This window comes from Elgaria multicarinata, chromosome 2 (genome assembly GCF_023053635.1).
Source record: "Elgaria multicarinata webbii isolate HBS135686 ecotype San Diego chromosome 2, rElgMul1.1.pri, whole genome shotgun sequence".
NCBI classification, from domain to species: Eukaryota; Metazoa; Chordata; class Lepidosauria; order Squamata; family Anguidae; genus Elgaria; species Elgaria multicarinata.
Genome location: NC_086172.1, coordinates 144,733,470 through 144,756,072, shown reverse-complemented (window position 1 = coordinate 144,756,072; position 22,603 = coordinate 144,733,470). Strand labels below are relative to the sequence as shown.

The 22,603-nt window shown below is 40.9% G+C and overlaps 1 protein-coding gene across 1 annotated transcript in view; it reads right to left on the bottom strand.

The window, feature by feature from the left end:
* TTC6 (tetratricopeptide repeat domain 6) overlaps positions 1 to 22,603 on the bottom strand; it is a 113,338-nt gene that overhangs the window by 67,700 nt on the left and 23,035 nt on the right. Inside the window, exons 4-7 of the mRNA XM_063118473.1 lie at positions 17,582 to 17,791; positions 4,963 to 5,122; positions 2,700 to 2,804; positions 826 to 924 (exon numbers count right to left, since the gene is read on the bottom strand). Of these exons, the coding sequence (XP_062974543.1) occupies positions 826 to 924; positions 2,700 to 2,804; positions 4,963 to 5,122; positions 17,582 to 17,791 (574 nt within the window). The remainder of the gene's footprint in view (positions 1 to 825; positions 925 to 2,699; positions 2,805 to 4,962; positions 5,123 to 17,581; positions 17,792 to 22,603) is intronic.

Here is a 22,603-nt window from a genome sequence, read left to right as displayed (position 1 = left end):
TCTTTCCTCCTTGAGCAGACTGTTTGCTTTCTATGCTGGGTGTAAAGGAAGGATGGAGCATCCATCCCTCTTCCCCCAGCCCACTTGCTCATCTGCATAAAATCCCATACATTCACCTAAATGGAATTCCTGATGCTCATATACAATGCAATAAAGGCTGAGTGATGCCTATATTAAACTAAGGGCTTCTCCACATGGGGTTTTTATCCTGCAATTGAAATTGGTTACTCATGGAAGTCAGCCGGTCCTTTGCATTACATTCTCAATCTCCAGCACCTCTCCTGTGGTTTCTGACTATTTCCATGGTTTAATTTGAAATGGAAGTAAGGTAATATAAAGATCCAGTATGAATAAATTTAAATTTGTCCATATAAAGAGAAATTAGCACTATAACAACACAAACTAGTGGCTGTATAACGAAACATATAGAACTCACAGATAATGGGAAAAGGGGGGGGGGAGCAAGTGCATGCAAAGGGTCATCTTAATCCTGTAAAGAATCCAGAATCCCGGTAAAATCACAGAATAAAAAGCCTCTGTGTGGAGAAGCCCTAAATATCCAATGGAGAAACAGATAAAAAAATATTTTGATAATGCGAAGGCTTCAGTGAATGAGGAATGTGTTCACAATTTATATAGAAAGCTACCATATATTATTTATTCATTCCAATGTTTGTATGCTGCCTTTCAGGGAAAAACCCTGCCCAGGTGGCTCACATGAAACAAATAAAACAATTATTTATAAAATATATAAAACCATTATCCAAACAGAATACTAATAGCAGCAGACTAAAATAATATATAGCAAACTACTGCAATACATACAGAAAGCAAGTTGTCGAAGTCATCCTCAGACTCTGATTCTTCTTCCTCTCGAAGATCACAGGAAAAATCTTCATAAATAACCCCATTAATCATATTGCTCTGGGAAAATAAAACAGAATTTAATTAACATCAATGAGCACTATAATCTTTCATACCAACTTCACTTTGAATTCATAAATTTCAGGCTGTAGTTCTAGGAAAAAATTAAAACTTTAAAATTAAGGTAGTCTACATTGGCCCCATAAAGCCCCTTACCTGGCAGCAGTGGCAGCAAGAGGTCTCTCCAGTGCCTGAAACACTGCTACAACACTGGGTCTCAGGGCATGAACAGTCATGGAAAACTGCATTTCCCACCTCTCCTAGCATCTAGATCATCGCTGTAGCAGGATTACAGCTGCTAGGAAGGGGAATTCCCTCCCATAACAGCAGAAGCAGGAACCAGATAGGCATGTGGGAGAGAGGACGCTCCTCTCCAGCTCAAATTAAAATCTACACCTGAAAAGAACTTTATTATTATTATTATTATTATTATTATTATTATTATTATTATTATTTACAGTTCTATATCGCCGTAGCTCTCTGGGCGGTTTACATAAGATTAAAACAATTAGAAACAATATACAAAATTTAAAACCACAAAAACATGCAGCACACACGTAAACATACATCTAAAAACAACTATAAAAATAGATCGAGGATCAAGGAAGCTCATCACATATTGTTAAATGCCTGGGAAAAGAGAAAAGTTTTAACCTGGCGCTGAAAAGCTAGCAACGTTGGCACCAGGCAGGCCTCATTGGGGAGATTATTCCATAATTGGAGGGGGGGCACCACAGAGAAAGCCCTGTCCCTTGTTGCCATTATTATTATTAATTATCATTTATTATTATTTATTGCATTTTTATACCACCCAATAACCAAAGCTCCCTGGGCTCTTCCTCGAAGTAGGCACCTGGAGAAGGACCTTAGATGTTGAATGTAGTGTATGGGTAGGTTCATGTCAGGAAAGGAATTCCGTCTGGTATTGTGGTCCCGAGCCATGTAGGGTTGTAATACCTTGTATTTAATACATTATTAGTCACCAGGGTTCATAGGAACTTCAGCAACATCACTAACAGTACAATCCTGAAGCTATTTCAATATTAACATCCCCAATTAATTCAGTGACATATTTATAAATACAGTGCTTTGGAGAATGTGTCCCAAGTGCAAATGATAATATACTATGCAATTAGTAATAGTGACTTACACTTTTAAATTTTAGATATTGATACAGAAATTCTGTCGAATGCTGACCACGTGCTGGTGGGACACACTACTAGCACAACGGGAACCTAGTGCTTCATAAGTCAACTGGAAAAGGCAGAAACACTCATTTCTAGAATAGGGCAGGTCATCAGAGCTCACAGAAGGAAATTCTGCTGACCTGTCATGTCCTAGAAACAAGCATTTCTGCTCATATCTGGGTTTGCTTTTGGAAGTGCTAGTTTCTGTTGCACTGGTGGTAGATCGTGCAGTGGTACTGAAACTAGCAGAGGCCTAGCAGCAGTATTGGACACTGCACGATATATTCAATAATGTGGAAGTCAATATGATTTAACTTGAAGGTTTTAATTGAACCATAGTTTAAACTCTTATATACTTATGGATATCTCTTAATGTAAGGTTTTGTTAGTGTGGTTTTTTAAATTATTTTAAATCCTTTGTATTGTAGAGTTTGTATATGTATATCAGTTTTATGCATATTTTATGTATGCATTTGTGGTTGATATGACCATGATGGTTGAAACAACAAATAAAATTCAAAAGTATATTCAATAATAAACAAATGGGATGTTAAACAAAGTGTTAGGTAGATTGTTCAGAATGATTACCTCATACTTTGAAAATAATGTTTTCTTCATAAGAGAGAGAGGAGCAGAGAATTTCTGTGGAGCTGGTGTCCAAAACATTTTTAGAGATGCTGGGTGAAATTTAACCTTCAAATTAATAATAATAAAAAAGTTATTTAGTATGGCTCATCACTAAACTTTGATTCTAAATGTCCACTGCCTAACAGGTAGTAAATACGTAATTGCTCCTATCTTCCAGATAGTTGTGTAAGAACACTATGTTTACATTACCAATTGCTACATGCTGGCTTTGTGAGACGTTATCATGGGTGCTGAGGACATACTTCTCTATACATTTCTCCAAATTACTTCTCTCTTCCAGAATGCAAATTACTGGGGGGAATTTGCTTAAGTGCAAGGAAGACCTCTCCCTACTGTAGCCCTGGCTGCATTCTCCCAAAGGACAGGCTGCTCGTTTTCTGGTAAAACCAGTCTAAAAACCAGCATGTTTACAAAAAATACACAGGAACACTGTGTGTGTGTGTGTGTGTGTGTGTGTGTAAGTTAGGGATAAAGTCTAGATAGCAGAGCGCCCTCATAAGGTGCTCAGGAGAAGATCCAATCCTACTTCTATCTGTGTTCCCCACCCTATCACCTTGCCTCAGAAGTCTCCAGTTTGAGCCAAGGTGAAAAGATGGGGAACACAAAATGGAAGTAGCACTGGTGCCCTTTGGCAACAAAGACACAGAATTGATTTGCATGTGCAAATTTGCATTCTTTGCAAAACAGTGAAATATTTATTCTAATCATGTTACATAAGAGTAAGGACCACTTTAAACAAGAAAAAAACTAAATGGAAGGTCATAAGTCCCTTACTTTCACATGATGTGTTTCTGTCAGGGTGTTTATGTTCAGGATTATACCTTAAAGCTCCAACCCTTCACATTTTTCACACCTTACAAACTTAATAACTATCCCACATAAACCAAGACATGACAGAAGACCCCAGCGATAACAATTCCAGCAAGAAAAGGAGAAACCCTAAAAAGGTCCAGCTCTGTTTATGCAAATACTTCTCCCGCAGAAATTTAAAAGATTGTTTGGTAGAGAGGGGAAGGAAATACATTCTTATGAAAGAGAAGTTTAAACAAACATTTAAACAAGCATTTAAACAAGCAGAAGTTTATTCAAGGCATCTAGAAAGAATACAAGCTCAGATGACCCTGTTCTGAAAGGAAGCCACTAAGGCTGATAAGGAAAGCCCTAATAGTCATGTCTAATGAACCTCCTACCTTATCTACCTCCAAGTAGGTCCTGCATAGGAGTGTGAAAAATGTAAGCCTAGGAACAAAATATCCATACTCTGTATATTAATACAACCATTTTGGATCAGTGGGCACATTTGGAATTTTGAGTGTATGTGGTAGACACTCTCATGAAATGGTAATGTGAGGGATCTTGCCCATTCACAAAATGGCTCCCCTAGTGAGCGAGGCCAGTCACAAAACACCAGTTTCATAGAAAGAAAACTGATAAGGTTCAGAGATAAATAACTTGGGGGGAAGTACAAGGCAGAGGTGACATCTGAGCTCCAAATGCCATCAGCTATTTGTATCCACCCTCTACACCCCTCACCGCCCCACAGGGCACCCTACCACCCCCAGCTTATCTTTTCTGGGTGGCTGGGCACACTTTAAAATGAAGCACAGGGCTGCAGCCCCTCCTCATCCCCCTCCCCCAAGAATGTCTTTGGATCCCAAATGGGTACCAGAAGTATTCTTGGAAATAAAGCTTGCACTGGGGGCCAGTGCTTTGCAGCATGCTAGCCTACCAATTAAAAAATGCAAACAATTCTAAAAAATAAATAAATCAGTAGGGGCAGAGATCTTGTAGAGCGCCAAGAGAGGTATCTGTGGGCAGAGTGGTGCCCCTGGGCGTTATGTTGGAGACCCAGATTTAAGAAATAAACCAATCCCTAGTTTTTCTAAGCATTGGCTTCTTAGAGGTGAATGTTTTCCATTGCCTACACCCCACTATCTGCAAAGGAAAGTAACTGTAAACAAATTTATTGAAAATAGACCAATAATTTTCAATAAAACTTAATTCCTAGAATATTGGTTGAAAGCATTCAATGCCTCATGTAATTAAAACCTCTGTCACAACATAGGATTCCTACTGTAAGAAATTTTGTAACACTATCTCTTTCTTCTTGTTCTTGAAATATAGCAAAAGCAATGCAGGAAGACAATAGTATCTTGTATTTCAGAAGACGGGTTTCTCAAAATAAATGATCAGAAACTCTTACTTTCTCGCCTAACAATTTCAGCTGAGGTTTTTCAACATAGAACTCAGCTACTCTTTGCCATTCCGGCATACTTCTTGGTGACTGTGGAGGCAAAACCTTAATTCCATCTTCCTGACTGCATTGGTATACTTCTGAAATAGGAAGTCCTTCATTACAAATTCTGAAACAAAATAAATTCTGAGTCAGCTACTGGGCTATTTCTAATGCAGGCTACAAAATAATCTATTTACTGAATTAACCTTTTTTTCAAAAAAAAACACCCAAAAACTTACAGCACATAGAGCATGGCAAATAACAACAGGGTATAAGACTTAACAGTTTTACTGACTTTTGTTCCAAAAATATTAGCCAATCAGTAAGGACTCTGACAAGAGACTTGACCCAGCACTGAAAGAATAAGCCATTGGCACTATACACTAATTTATTCTTTTTCATTTATATCTTTCACTTTTCTATAATAAAATTGCACTGAAAGCAGCATACAATCAGAACAAAAAACTTAGATTGAGGTAACAGAAAGTAATACCCACTTTAAAACAGTTTGACAAAATTATTATTAAAAATTAAAATAGGGAAATATTCTATGAAACATTCTCTGTGTCCTACAGCTCTCACCAAATACAGGCTGTTTTAAGAGGGGATGGGTAGAGTTTATTTATTTATTTATTTATTTATTTATTTATATTTATTACATTTTTATACCGCCCAATAGCCGAAGCTCTCTGGGCGGTTCACAAAAATTAAAACCACAATAAAACAACCAACAGGTTAAGATTTATAAAATGTATAGAGTCCTGAGTAGGAAAGCTAGTTTTTGTGTACCCCTATACTTTGTCTGTCCAACCTAAGATTTCTGAGACCTGTTTTAGAAAAGCTGCAGCAAGTCAGTCTAATTTAGAGTCAAGACATTCTTAAACTAGGCAGGGACCAAAGAACGGGACCAAAAATCAAACATCACCTGAAAAAAAAATCAACATAAACATGTCTGAAATAATGAAGGAAACTGCTTATCAGCTAGTGTTCTCAGAGCATCACCTTGTGTTGCCCTTTAATACAGCAGTAGACAATTATTTCTATTCAGCAATACATTTACATCTCTTTAGAGTTACATGATTCAATCATACTTGCCAAGCACAGAGTGCATCTTTAACACATAGTTTGAGACACAATGGTTAATAATAGAGCCTTATGATAAATCCACCCACCTTGAACTGATGTTTACTAATTGTTGTTTACAAGTGGCATGTGGCTATTAAAAGAGAGAGGCATTTCAATCATATTGCCATGGTTATAGAATACCATCCTCAGAGAGGTTTATCTGGCACCTTCCTTATTGCACTTCTGTCATCTTGCTGCTATTGTGTGTTTATATTTTGTTGAAATACTGTTATGTGCCTGGGCAACTGATCTTCTCCAACTGTAATTGTATATACCCAATGAGAATCCTATTTATCAGTAGACTTTTCTATGTCTCAGAGCAAGCAATTAAGGTAGGGCAGACCACAACAGCATGGAAAAGGTACAGACAATTCAGCTAGCATGTTACATGCACTAATATGTAACAAGAAATTAGTCCAGAAAGCATTCCACTGGGATAGGACAAGGCTATGGGAAGAAAGGGGTAGAAAAAGAAATTGAGACTAACTCCATGCTGGCTGGATTTCTTAAACTGAAAACACCATATCATGCAAGACATTCTTCCCTGTGGGGAAGAAGATGCGAGGGAGACTGGAGCAGGCAGGGATCATCAGAGCCTGCTTCAGTTGGACCCCACACCCTGCCCCAGGGCTAACATCTTCACCTTGTGGGGAAGAAGGAACTGTTGGTTTGCCCCTCCATTGGGAGATGAGAGGACCGAGTAGGGCCTTCCCACCAGCCTAAACAGTCTCCTCAATTTCTTTTTATTTTCTCCCTCTTCCCTCCCCATCCACTTTTCCTTGTGTGTCATGTCTTTTTTAGAATGTAAGCCTGAGGGTAGGGACTGTCTTCTTTATTGATACATTGTAAGCCGCTCAGAGAGCCTTTTGGCTGAGGTGCAGGATAAAAACACTCTAAAAAAATAAATTCGGCCCCCATCTTTACAGCGACGCTTCAGCACCTTGCACCTGCACTTGCATTCCATCCCGACATCTGCACGGGAACGAAGGCAAGTGTGAATTTTCCAGCCCCACACCTCTGGAAAAGTAAAAACAAATAAAAACAGTGGGGGGGGGAGGAGAAGAATAGGGTCATTCCTCTCCCCCCCCTTTTTTAATTATAATCTGTCTCTGCGGAGCTCTGCAGACACAAATAATAAAAACAAAAACGGGGGGAACAGGATAGTGGCCTGAACTGAGGTAATTTTTTAATCCCCCAAGGGGTGCTAATTAAATTAACAATGCTAGGGTGCTTATGTTTGCATCAACACTGCTTTGTGAATGGTTATTGTAACCATAGAATCATAGAATAGCAGAGTTGGAAGGGGCCTACAAGGCCATCGAGTCCAACCCCCTGCTCAATGCAGGAATCCACCCTAAAGCATCCCTAACAGATGGTAGTCCAGCTGCTTCTTGAATGCCTCTAGTATGGGAGAGCCCACAACCTCCCTAGGTAACTGATTCTATTGTCGTACTGCTCATGTAACATTGCACACCCTTTGCAGGTCACCACCTCTAGGGACTCCTTTCCATCCATATTGTCTATTTCTGCCTTGTTTTTTCCTTTCTGATTATAGTGGAATTGCCTTTGCTTTGTCCTGTCCACAACTATATGAGTATGTCTTAAGGGAAAATAAGATTTTTTTGGTTGGGGTTTTTTGTATGTGTTTTTCGGGTTGTTGTTTTCTCTTTATGTTTTTCTTTGCCCCCCTTTTTTTTCTTAGCGGCCTCCCCCTTGACCTCCCCTTGTCATACTCCCCGTCAAACTCCTGTTTGCTCTTCTTGTTAGCTCGCTCGCTGTTAGCTCGCTCTGGGAACTGGCTTACTTTTCTAGCTTCTACTTCAGCTGGGGCAGCTGCTCTTCCCTACTTCTGCTCAGCTCCAAGTCAGGAAACATGCCATAACAAATTTGTTTAATCTTTTAAGATGCCTTTATACTCTTTGCTGATTTTGCTTTGGTCCTGTTTGGTTTCTTCCATTTAAATAAGAGTATAGGAAGAGCTATGCTGTATCAGATCAAGGGCCAATTTAGTCCAGCATTTTGCTCTCATAGTAGCCAACCAAGGCTTTAGCTAGAGTGAGATGAAGGGAGACCTTGCGTTGCGATTAATGCAAGATCTCGCCCTTGTTTACACGTAAGGCGCAACGACCTCAGGAAAAGAGGTGTTGCACCCACAATTTTTTTTATTTTATTAAAGGGAGAGGAGCACATGAACGGTCATACACAAAGGTAAGTGTTTTTTAAAATTTCATTTCATTTCCCCGCTCCCCCCACCCTAACCCCGATGGGCACAGCTCCTGCGCGGCTCCCAGCTCCGCAAGAGTAATCGCACAGAGCCGGGTAAACCTGCAGAAATGGGCCACACACTCCACAGAAAAAGTGGGCCCAAAGGGGAGGGCTGTATCCCGGAGCAAGGGAGAGATGATCCCTCCATGATCCTGGGATCCCCTGTGCGTCATTTGGACGCACAGGCATGATCCCGGGGTTCGCCCCAGGATATAGCCTGGTCTAGCTAAGGCCCAAGATGCCTGTAGAAAACCCACAAGTAGGATATGAATGCAATAGAACCCTGTGGTTTCCATTCCCCAGCAATTGGCATTTCAGAGGCATACTGCCTTTAATATTGGATGTAATATTAGCCATCATGACTAATAGCCACTGATATCCTTCATTTATTTTTCTAATGTCTTTTAAAAGCTATCTAAGTTGGCAGTCTAATTCTTGTTAAACTATTCCAAATGTGGTCATAACATAGGTTTTTATAAAGGCATTGTGATATTGGCTGCTTAATTTTCGATCCTTTTCCTAAAAGAGATCTAAGTGAATCAAAATAGAGATCAAAATGCCATACTGATAAGATACACATTACAGAGGAAAGAAAACAATGAAAAATATACACATACCGCCCTCACACACATACTAACTTTAGGAATATAAAATCCTACAATAGGGATCTATGTCATTATTTTTGTCTCATTAGTACATGCTAACAGTGACATCTACTGGTGATTCAAAATTCTCTCATTACACAACTGCTAAGGAGGCAAATGTGATCAGTTTTTATAACTGTGTGTTCTCTTTTACCAGTGTTGTGAAATATAATTTTTATACAAGAACACCTACTGAATTACTCAGCCTTTTATGGCACTTTCATAGTTCCAGTGTTTTATTTTACGGAAGTTCCTCATATGTACAACAGTAAATCAAAAGCACAACAGGTTAATTATCTTTCCTAACACTCACCGCTTCATATTTTGATCAAATAGTTTGAAAAAGCAATGCAAAGGAAGTCTTTTCTGACTGGACAAAAGGTATTCACATAATTATTTTTTTATAATGATAAAATAGAAGGCATGTTTGACCTTTTTATTCTGGAACATTTTCTCAAAATTTGAAACAGTCATGCTTCAGTGATTTAATTCGTGAAATTACATTCTTTATTGCACATTGTTTTATTTCACAAAGAACAAGTCATAGCGTCCTGTTTCTCTAAAATTTAATGCTTTACAGCATAATGCTATCCTTAAGTTGCACCTGCTGGGTGGTGATCAGATAATTCATAAGTTGTCCTATCATAAAAGATATCCAAGCACAATAACCATTTACATCATTCTTAATATGAAGAGAAAAAGAGGGGAAAGGAAGGATTTAACACTCCAATTTCAAACGTAATATAAGCAGTCCATATATCTAAATAAGCATCCATATGCAATTGACAGTTGTAGGAGATACGTTCTCCTTTTTTGTTGTTGCTGCTGCTGTTTGGTACCAGCCTTCCACTGGTGGAAGCAAAAGATGCACCAGCACTGGAATCTATAGTATATAAGCATGGCCCCACTATTACTCTGGCACACACATCCCTCTACAATTCGGTGAAACTGTATAGTGGATAAACAATCCTTCATTATTCCACAGTTGTAGCAGCACCTTCCACACAAGGGTCATGGAATAAGTATACAGAGTGCATGCAGATAGGGGGCACCTGTTGCCAACAAATCCCCAAATGCAGGCTAGTTCTTACTATCACCTGTGAAGACAATGGGCAACACAACCACTTCTGTTGGTGAGCACTGGCACTCCACTCTGATGTACAACATGGCTCATTTTTCCTTGCATGATATGAACAAGAGCATGTGGAACAGATAAAACAGAAGCTGCAGGCAGAGGTCGAGTAGAACTCCTTATTTTCTTGATTATAGATTATTGTATTAATTATACATTATCTCCTTCAACAGATGGATCAGGAAAGAAAATATCAGCAACAATGCACAATGGAAATGTGGGGAGCGAGGCCAAGGTATAAGGAATGAAAGAGCACTTAGGTGATCACACCCTCTCTCATTATTCACTCAATAACTACTAATGCATTCCTAGTCACTGGAGCAATTTGTTGCAGCTATTACCTATTATTCATCACCTTTACCATGTCTCCCTTGTCTCTCCACAGGCAACTATTCAATACTCACAAAAGCAAGGATGTTGCCCACCCCATGAAGGTAAGTGAGGCTTACAGCATCAGCAGTGAAGTGGGAAGCCAGCAGAATTTCTGTTAAGGTTAAAAGGCATCTTTCTGGCCAGAATGCATGGTTGCAGCATTACTGGGTATGGAGAAACAGCAATGGGATAAGACTGCCAGTTTAGCAGCAACTACTACAATGCATTTCAAAATTTATAGTGTCCACTGATCTTTATGTTACACAGTTAACAAAATCTGCCTCGGATGCCCTGTGGGTAGAAAGCCAGTTAATATATTTTAAACTAATAGTAATAAAGCATTTTATTTATTTATCTATAAAATCTACATCACACTCTTCAGGCCTGTCTACACCATGCCTTATCCTGGGGATCATCCCAGGATCATCCCACATGATGCACAGGGGATCCCAGGGGCAAGGAGGAAAGATCCCTTCATTTCCCTGGGATAACCGGGACGGCTTTTAGCCCACTCTTCAGGTGCTCCGTGCACATCAGGGGTGGGATGGGGGGAGTGGGATTGTTTTATTTTTGTTTTTTTAAACTTACAGTTCCGATAGAGTACATGAGTGCTCATCTTCTGTAAAAAAAAAAAAGAGAGAGAGAGAGAGAGAGAGAGAGAGAGAGAGAACCAGCGGACGCAACATCCCTCATTCCTTCTGGGATGTTGTGCACACCATCTGCACAATGGGGAGGATCTCACAATCAGAAAATCGCAAGATCCTCCAGCTTCCCTCCCGGAACACCAGGAGGTGTAGACATGCCCTTCATCACAAAATGATCCTAGGCCATGTATACAATATACCATTATGAAACTAATAAAAATGGTCATCAACCAGTCAGTATCAAAATTGTCATATGATCCAACTTGCTGTATTTATTAATTTAATTACATTTATATACCGCCCCACAGCCAAAGCTCTCTGGGTGGTAATATATAGGCCCAAACATCTCACCAAAAGGTCCATCAAAAAATTATTGTTTTCACCTCGTGCTAAAAGCTGACCAATGCTGGCACCACCTAACCTCCAAGGGGAGGCCATTCCACAGGCAGGAGGCACCACCAAGAATGTCCTTTTACAAGTTCCAGAAGTCTGGACTTCATTAGGTAATGGTATATAACTAAGAGGACCTCACTAGCTGATCTCAATTCACAGGCAAGGAAAGGTGCTTCTTAGGGTAGCCAGGACCTAAGCCATTTAGGTCTTTATATGTAAAACCCAGCACCCTGAATTGGGCTTGGTGAGAAATATGCAGCTAGTGTCACTCTTCAAGGCAGGGGTGTTGGAGAACAGATGGCTATTAGAGTTGGAGGGGCATGATATAAGATTTGGGTGGCATGGATATTTGTGGTATGAGGAAACAAAGGGCAATGTGGACTTTAACAATCATTTTATTAGAAGGTCTATTTTGAATGTATGGAAGAAATACAAATTGAGATTATGTCAGAAGATTCCAATGTGGGTGTCAGCTCAAGAAGCTTTTTTCAGAAGAGAACTATCGAGTGGACACAAATGGTTAAAATATAGGGATGTCCTGGAGACAACCCAAGGAGAGACCAAATTAAAAATGAGAGAAGAGTTGGTAAAAGAAGGACATATATGTCAATGGTTTTCATATCTACAGATGCAGAAGAAGTTTAAGAGTGATTTAAAAGAGGGGGGATTTGAGGGGTCAAAATCATTGTTCGAAGAAGTATTATGTACTAATGATGAACATCTTATTGGTAAAGTATATAAACTGTTATTACAGATGTAGGGGGAGAAAGAACAATTGAAGGGCTGTATGGTCAGATGGGAAAACAATGTGGGGCATAAGATTCCAATTGAATTATGGAAAAATATGTGGACAAAAGGTTTAAAGTACACATTAAGTACCAGACTAAAGGAAAAAAATTATAAGATGATGTATAGATGGTATATGTCTCCATCAAAGTTCGCGAAAATGTATAGTGGTTGTTTGGGGGACTGTTGGAAATATGAAGAACAAGAAGGAACCTTTTATCATATGTAGTGGTCTTGTAAAAGGGCAAAAGCATACTGGGTTAAAATACATGTCTTAATGCAATTTTTTAAAAAAGATAAACATAGAAATGAAACCAGAATTGTTTTTGCTTGGACTCGGGGATGATCAATTTAAAGAAAAAAGATTGTTATTTCAACATATGGTGACAGCGGCAAGACTACTATATGAGCAATATTGGGGGAAAACACAAGTACGAACAATGGAAGAATGGCTCCTCAAGGTGATGGAATTGGCGGAGATGGCGAAATTAACGCGCTAGTACATGAAAGAACAATAACCTCATATGTATTGGACTGGAAACCTTTTATTGAGTATATACAGGAACAGCAAAAGGATGATTTGTTTGTTTGTGGGTTTTATATATAATCTGTACTTTTGCCTTTGATATATATACATCAGCTTGTTGTTATGAAATTCGTACCTGGTAATATAGAAACAACGGATGTTTGCCATCTGACATGAAGATCGCTTTAAATGAAATATAGCCTTATGTATTGTGTTTATTTTACTAGATGTATGTGTGGTGTAGTAGTTTGTAGTGTTTCTTTTTTGTTTCTTTTTTGTACCGTCCTTAATGTGTGTGTTTTGTGGGAAATAAATAAAAGTATTAATTGGGGGGGGGAGGCAGGGGTGTAGAACCTCTGGCCCTCTGGAGAAATGCCTTCAGAGGGCATCCCCTCGATGCTATCTCTTATCTAAGACTGGAGATAATAGTGAAGAGAAGGAGCAACTCCTCCCCTCTATTGGGGGATGACAGTGTTGGGGCTCACCAGTGACAAGGAAAGCAATACAGAATCATAGCAGAGCTGGACTCTCAATGCCTCTCATCCCTGATGCTAACTATAATCTGAGATCAGAGATAGCCGTGGGGATGAATGGTAACAGGTGGAAGGGAGATTAAGCAATTTCTCTTATGTTTGCCCCACCGCTTTCCCCCATTAAAGAAAAGCACTGCACACGAAGATGGGGTACAGCTGATTTAGTCTCCATCACTCCCCATCAAAGGCTTCATTCATCAGGAAAGCTTGCACACAGCAAAGCCTGGTCTCTGGCCCAGGCACCAGGTGGAAGATCCATCCAGCTCTTGGTCCAGGGAGCAAATTATATCAGGTGGGCATGGCTATGCCCACTGACATCAGAGGTTTGGCTATGCCCATCTGACTTCACACAGCTGGGTGATCCGTCCCTCCCCACATCCAAAGGTAGCTATGTACCTCTGCTTTAAGGATATAATTTCTTATGTAAACTGCTTAGAGCTCTTATATCAAGTAGTATATACCTGCTTTAAATGAATGAATGGATGAAGGACTGGTGTTATATGAGGTTCCATAGCAGAACCCATAAACATCCATGTAGCTGCACTGGCACAAGCTGCAATCTCCAGACTGTCTTTGAGGGCATTACAATAGTCTAATGGAGGTTTCTAAGTCATAAATAACTATGGGCAGGCTATCCCTGTCAAGGAATAGATGTAGCTGGCGACCCACTGCAGTCACTTGAATGATAATGTAGAATCAAGGAATATTCCCAAGACTATGTGCCTTCTCCTTCAAGGGAGAGCAACCCATACAGAGCAAGCTGCTTCCCTAATTCCAAGACCCAAGATCCACCTAACCAAACTAATATAATATTAAATTATATTTATTTCACATCTTGCTTCCTTTGAGTAGCAAAATATTGTTTTTAAAAAAATATAATGCAAATATGAAACCATAAAGGTCTTGTGTGATATCATACTGAACCATTATGTCCACTTTGATATTCTCTACTATCATAAGAGAGTAGAGGCAGCCTTGAAAGAGGCTGTAGTGTGCCCTCTCCTGAAGTGCCCTCCCTGGACCCAGAGGTATGTGAGAACTATCGCCCATTCACTAATATCCCCTTTTGGGGCAAGGTGCTTGAGCGTGTGGTGGCCGGGCAACTTCAGACATTCTTGGAAAAACGGATTATCTGGACCCATTTCAGTCTGGTTTCAGGCCAGGGCACAGCACTGAAACAGCCTTGGTTGCTCTGACTGATGACCTACTCCGGGTGAAAGACAGGGGGAGTGCTAACCTGTTGATCTTCCTGGATCTCTCGGTGGCTTTTGATACCATTGATCATGGTATCTTACTGGATCGGCTCTGCGAGATGGGAGTAGGAGGCACTGTGTGATTCGTCACTCTGGGACCAATCCCAGAGAGCGGTATTGGGGGATTCCTGTTCCACCCCATGGCAATTAAGCTGTGAAGTGCCACAGGGTTCTATTCTATCCCCCTTGCTGTTCAACATCTATATGAAGCCGTTGGGTGAGGTCATTAGGGGTTTTGGGGTTGGGTGCCATCAGTATGCTGATGATACTCAGCTCTACTTCTCCTTGTCATCGGAGTCAGCTGGGGCTGTGAAGGTGCTAGACCAGTGCCTGGAAGCTGTAATGGGCTGTATGAGGGCCAATAAACTGAAGCTGAATCCTGATAAGACGGAAGCTCTGTGGATTGGTGGTTCCCGAGTCCGGGAATTGGGTAAGCGACTTCTTCTGGAGGAGGTGGTGCTCCCTCTGACAGAGCAGGTACGTAGCTTGGGAGTACTCCTAGACCCATCATTGTCACTGGATGCCCAGGTGGACTCTGTGGCATGGAGTACTTGGGGTCAGCTTCGGCTGATCCACCAGCTATGGCCTTTCCTGGACAGGGACAACCTAGACACAGTAATGCATGCACTGGTAACTTCCCGATTAGACTACTGCAATGCACTCTACGTGGGGCTGCCCTTGAAGATGACACAGAAGTTGCAGCTAGTGCAAAATGCAGCAGCTAGACTGCTGGCGGGTACATCTTACAGAGGCCACATAACACCGGTATTAAAGGAACTGCACTGGCTGCCTATACGCTTCTGGTCAGAATTCAAGGTGTTGGTAATGATGTTTAAAGCCCTGAATGGCGTGGGACCTTAATACTTAAGAGAGCGCCTCTCCTTATATATGCCTGCCCGAGACCTTAGGTCTGTTGGAGCAGCCCTTCTCCGCATCCCACCAATGCAACATATACGTTATGATGGGACAAGGGAGAGGGCTTTCTCTGTTGTGGCACCCCGACTGTGGAATGCCCTTCCCTTGGAGGCCCAATTGGCGCCAATATTGATTTCATTTCAATGCCAAGTAAAAACATGGCTTGTTAACAAAGCCTTTGATGGTTAAACTCACTGGCACATTGTTTTAACTGTTTTAACTGCTTTTATTGCTTTTAAATTATGTACTGTTTTAACTTGGATCATGGTTTAATTTGTTTTTAAATGTGCATATTTATTGTTTTATACTGTATGTTTTTATTTGTATGCCGCTCTGAGATCTTAATGATATAGGGTGGGATATAACTGTTTTAAATAATAAATAAATAAATAAATACGAGGTGAGTGATAGTGTACGGAATCTTTCTAGCACTCTCAAAAATATAAGCAGGTAGGTAAAGTAAGCAGTACTATTTCAACTGCCCAAGAGACACCTTCCTGAAAGCATGCCTGAGCTTGTTCACATAAACAATTCCTATGAGTCAACTGAAACTTTCACATTGTCATTCTTATGAAAAGAAACTGCTGAAAGAATTCATTGAAACAGGGTGGACATAATTCAAACAATCTTTGCCAGGTTAACATAATTGTGGGGAGGGAGCTTCCCTCGTCCTGCAGAGTTAAGTACATAAGGAGCAATACATGCCTAATAGTGTGGTAGAAGGCATAACAGAATATACATGTTTTTGTAAAGATGAAAATGGCAGAGTCATAGTAGTAAGGGTCAGAATCTAGCTATCACTGGTACAACAAAAAGTCAATGTTGAGAAGAACCCAGCATCATATGTTCTTATTCTTATTTCCAGGCACCTTTTGTACAAGGGTGGTGGAGGAAGGAGGGGGAGAGAAAGGTTGTGACTTAGCATGGTTTTGATGCCCAAACACACTCAGTAAAAGACACTAGAAAACCAAAGTTTATTTTACAAATAAAATCAGCTTGCAATATGGCCCATGGTGCATGTCCAACAGGCTGTCGTTTGCCAGATTTGTGAGGGACAAGTTGGAAAGATTCCCAGCGCTTCTTTTTAGGTGCTTCCAGACAACAGGTGCCTAGTATGCTAGAAGCAGAATTGCAATTGGCCGTCCACACTTGGGCTATGATATGATTATATGTTGGGGCAATGCCTTGATTGTCATAGCAGCCATTAAGTCCTGAGGTCCCACAGGACTATCATGCAGGCGGTCCACCATACCAGCTCCAAGTCTACCTCTGTCAGCTCAGGCAGTGTTGTCCCCTGCCCTTTCTTCATTTCACTAAATAGTCACTGCGTACATCCTTCTCCCAACATTTTTCTCAGCACCATTTTAGCACTCTTGTTTTTTAGGAGTATTTTACAGTTTTTTTGAAGCACCACAATTGCAAAAATAGAATAAAAGGCTGTTGTTTTTAAAAAGAGTGCCTGCAACACAGGCAAGGGGATTGCAGCTATGATTACTTATGAGTAAACACGGTTACAAATTGGGCTGCAGCTCCCATTGATTTTACCTGAGAGTGCCCAATCTCCAGTTTAGTCAATTTCAAAATTTGATCTAATCAAGGCAACCTGATCTAGTCAATTTCATTAGCTCATCCATCAGTGCTCAACATGCATGCCAGTACTGCCCATCATGTGGTGCCATTCCCCTGCAAGGAGTCCAACATTAAAGGGACAGTGATGTGCCATCAGCAGACAGCAGTGGCTTATGCACTGAACACAAGCTGGTGCTGGGAGGAGGAAGAGAAGGATTGAAGGTACTGCAGAAGCTGGTGCTGGGAAAACAAGAAATCAGGAGCCACTGCAACAAAACTGAACTGAGGGGAGAGGGTTCATCACACTTGCCAGAAGTAGTGTTATAAATTTGGAATGCAACCAACACCTCAACATGCAAATATTCACTATCACACGTGGTACTCATGCTGCTATACACAACTATTACACAAAATATTGACTATTCATACCTTTCTCTTTCCATCTGTTCCTCAAAAGCTGCAGTGGCTGGGAAGAGCTCTTCTGGTTTGTGATGGGAAATATTAATTGATGGTAATAAAACATTGTGACCTTTTTTGTCTAAAGTATGGTGTACTCTAGAAACAAGCTGCAGATTAACAGGCAATACACATCGGGGAGAAGCCATACACAGAAGGTGAATAAGTGGGTAATCCACATCTCTGTAGGGGGAAAAAGATCAAGTCAGAACTTCAGCTATTGGGCGGTATAGAAATGCAATAAATAAATAATAAATTATGCACTATATATTGAGTATAAAGTTACTGTTAGTCAGCACAGCCCTAAGCATGTTTACTCAGAAGAAAGTCCCATGAAGTTTGATGGAGTTTACTCCAAGCTAAGTGTGCATAGGATTAATCATGCTATAAATGAGAACACCTTCAGAAGCCCTTTCTCCACTAGCCAAAGCATACTTCAAGCACATTTTAGCTTTTACACAATACTTCTACAAGTCCACCATCAACAGCCTATCCACATATAATATTTCTTCAGAAAACTCTTTATTCAGATCAGCTTACACAGAGTTATTTATGGTGTCTCATCCAGGTAATCACCAGGCCCATATTGGCTGAGTTTGGATCTGGAATTGGTTCAGGCTCAGTCTATTAAAAACAATTATTATCAAGATCCTAATGAATATTATGCCTACAAGGACAATACTTCACACTCCACTAACAGAATCTGGATTAAATGGAGGCCGTTGCTAGACGAGGGTTTAGCCCGGTGCGTGGCCCGGGCTCCCTGCTGTGCGTGCAGATGATGCACAGGGGATCCCAGGGTAAGGCCAGTCTAAACCCTCCCTTGACCCGGGATAACTGGATCCACTTTTGGCCCGGTTTTTCCGCAGCCATGGGCTGAGCCCGGGGCTGCAGAAGGTATAGCTGGTTCCGCGGCTTCTCCCGGCTGCTTGCTTACTCGCGAGTAGCCGGGAGAAGCCGCCCATCGGGCCCGTGTGTGTGTGTAAAATCACAGGGGGGAGATGGGGGCCGGGGGGAGGGGAAGAGCGGACCCAGCGGGAGAGATGAGGAGGAAGAGCGGAGCCAGGGTGGGGAGATCAAGGACAGGGGGCGCGGAGGGGGCATCGGACATGGCGAGTGGGTGATCGGACAGGCGGGTGATCAGGCGGGCATGGCGAGCAGGCGGGCGAGCGGGCAGGGGGGCATCAGACATGGCGGATGGGGGGGAAGGAGAACGGGGCCAGGGAAAGCAGATCGGGGATGGGGGGGAAAGAATGGGGCCAGGGTGGGGAGATCGCTGCCGAGGGCAAAGGGGGCATCGGACATGGCGAGCAGGGGGCGGACGAGCAAGCGAGGGGGCGAGCGAGGGTGGGTGGGCAGGTGAGTAAGTGGGGGCGGACATGGCGAGCGGGGGGCAGACGAGTAAGTGAGGGGGTGAGCAGGGGGCGAGCGCAGGGGGACGGGTGGGCAAGTGAGCGGGGGCGGACATGGCGAGCAGGGGGCGGACGAGCGAGGGGGCGAGCAGGGGGCGAGCAGGGGGGCAAGTGGACGAGCGGGCAAGTGGGGGGAGCAGGGGGCAATCGAGCGGGCGGGCAGGGGGGAGCGGACTGGCGAGCGGGGGGCATCAGACATTGGGGGGAAATCAGGGGCAGGGGAGAGCAGGGAACACTTTATTTTTTTAAAAAAAAAAGCCTTACCTGCTCATTGGTGCGTTCCTGTGCACATGGCCCTTTAATTAAAAAAAATGGCTGACGCAACGGGGCTTTCCCTTACCCCATCGTGTGTTACGTCTAGCTAGGGGCGACGGCCTGCGCTAGCTGCAGCGAGACATCGCGCCTACTCCCCACCGGATTATCAGGTAGGTCTAGCAAGGCCCAGAGTGACAATGCTTTTAAAACTGACCACTTATTACTTAACTGTGGTCAATAGTGTCAAATATTCCATGAAGCCAAGAAAGCCCTTTAGTAAGGTGTGACCTACTTTTGAAATAGCATTATGGTATCCACCGTAAAGCAAAGGCAGGCACTGCAACCATTATAAAACTGACTTATTTGTCCATTCCTTCTATGCACAGGTTGTCTGTGTTTGTGTGTGTGTGTGTGTGTATGTTTTGTTTAATTATTTTTAATAGATTTTATAGAAATTAAAGGGATTTTTTCAAAATTTTAAATGGAGTTCTGGGCTGCAAGCCAAGTACTATGTATTAAATAGCATTTATATATTTATATTTGCACATTATTACAGTAATAAATAATAATGAATTACAATTGTTTAGAATTTCATAATAATAGCTAACGAATTAATGGTATGATTTAGTTGGACTACAACTCCCATCACCCCCAGCCAGTCCAACACATCTAGAAGGCACCACCATGGAGGCTAATGTAGTTCTTATCTGAATCCATTCCTGCATGCATGGATAACTGTACCAGCATCTCACTCTGCTGCACCCAACACGTACAAGGGCGTGTTGTCTGCATCTTGATATACTTCTAATAAATTAATGGCTTTCAGTATTTAACCAACTAGCCAACCCTATATTCAGATCTAAACCAATTTTAAAGAATATAATAAGGAACATGTTACATGTAAAAATGTTCTTTGTGGACCCCACATTTTCCTTTTCTTATGGTTACCTCATGGTAGGTTGGCTTTAAAGGCAGTCAGATTAAAACACCTAATGTACTGTGATGGAACTATATTAAATGCATAAAGTGAAGGGAGAGAGAAGTATTGCTAGGTAGAGAGTAGTGCTTCTTAATTAAGACACTATTCTTCAGGGCAGGACCAGTTTGAAAGTGCATGGTGATCTGTGGACAATTTTAATGCATTTTTTTTAAAAATAGTTATTTCACTTCTCATCACACATTTCAGTTTTCTTACAGAATACAATTGTCATGCCATCCTTTTTCAAACACACACACACTTCTGTAATTATTCAGATATTACATATTATATAATATTTGGAGAATTACAGAATCATAACTTTCTATATAGTACATGATTAATTAAATGAACATAGCAAAAAATTGTCATGTGTGATTTGTTAAGAGCTTTAAATTTACCTAAGAAAATAACAGCTAGACTATATGTTTCAGTGTCCCTTTGCTATATTTCAAAAAGTGGATTGATTCATTTAATGAACAAAAATGGAAACACTTCTAACAAAAACTAAAATATTTAGACCATGTTGCAGGTAAAGGTGTGTGTTTTTACAGCACACACTCTCCTTAAGCAGCCTATTTATCATCCTTTGAAAGAGAAGACAAGAAAAACCAATACTATGTGTGTGGCCTACATTAACCTCACTTAATGCACTCAATAACTTTTTTCTCCCACAAAATCATGCTTATTCTGCACCATTGATAATCTGACAGTAACTTTTTATTAGAGTAAAATACTCATTGTCTGCTGTCATTATTTGTTTTAATATATAATCTTGCTAACCAAATGAACTTAAAGCAATGCAGATAAGCAATGGCATGCACAGGGTCACTTAAATGCCAATTTGACTGTTTCATAAACTTTGGCATTCTTCTCCTGTGAGTCTACTCTCTGTTACTTAATGAAAGTAATATCCATTTACAAACTTCAGACCTGCCATAAAAAGGCTCTCTTCCGTGTCCAAGAAACCTTTCAGGGTTTGAAGCACAACAAAAGCCAATAATTAAAGTTTTTTTTCCCTACATCAATAAAGTAGTGAAGGAACTTGGGGTATTCCAAATAACTCTGCCCTATGTGCAGAAAGAAAGCAAAGCTGAATAAAAAGCTCAACGTAAAAGAATTGTACCAGTCAAATCAATAATGACAGCTTAATACCAAAAACATTTAATGAAATGTGTTCCACAATTTGCCAGAGAACTTACTTCCAAGCAAACATACTTGAGATCACAGCTAGATAGAATCTGCCAAAATTTACTAAAATCATGCATGCACAAAATGAATGAACCCATTCCACAGAGGAAGCTCTATGCATGTTAACAGCCTCCTACAAACAGAACAAATATCTATAGTGGGGTCTTTGTGAATAGTACATATAATTGGTTAAATTCTTTCATCCTTTCTATGGCTTATAGCATAGACATTGAGACATAAGATTTCTAGAAATTGTTATACATATAATAATATTCATTACTTTTCAAGAAATGTTGTTCACCACTTGGTGCAGTATAATGTTATGAAATAAAATATAAATGCTTTTCGCAGAGATCTAAATTGCTGTATAGGCTCATGTGAGGTGTTTGCAGTAGCCCCAGTGGAATTTTTGACTTTTCCCTCTTTGAATAGCACCATCAATTCAAAAGCAGTTTGCAATATTGCATTCAGCCTATTGTTCAAGAAATACTCAAAAGCCTCCTTGGGCTCATGGAAATAGTACCATAGTTTTTTGGTACTAGACATTTATTTTTTTAATGGTAACCAATACACTCAGAGGATGGGTTTGACCAAGCTAACATTCTAAGGAACCCAAGTAAATGAACCCTTACCCAAACCACTGGGTAAGGAAAAATTAAAGCTTAAAAGAGAAACCATTAAAATTGCAGATCACAAAAATGAGGTTTTATTATTTGGTCTCAGAAACAGAATTATCACAGAGAACAAAAGAAAGTTGTGTTTCTGGCAAAAATGCTAAGAAAACAGACTGCAACTAATCTGTGCAGTCACACATATAGGAACATAGGAAACTGCCTTATACTGAGTCAGATCATTAGTCTATCTAGCCCAGTATTGTCGACACTGACTAGCAGTGGCTCTCTAGCGTTTCAGACAGGAGTTCTCCTACCTGGAGATGCCAGGGACAGAACCTAGGACCTTCTTCATGCAAAGCTCTTCCGCAAGGCTCAGTGCTTGGCCCGTTGTTGTTTTCCTTATACATGTTGCCCTTGGGCAAGCTTATTCAATCTCATGGCCTCCAATATCATCTGTACGCCGATGATACACAACTTTATCTGTCATCTCCGGAACTTTCTCCTGATGTTCACGATCGTATCTCGGCATGTCTTTCAGATATCTCAG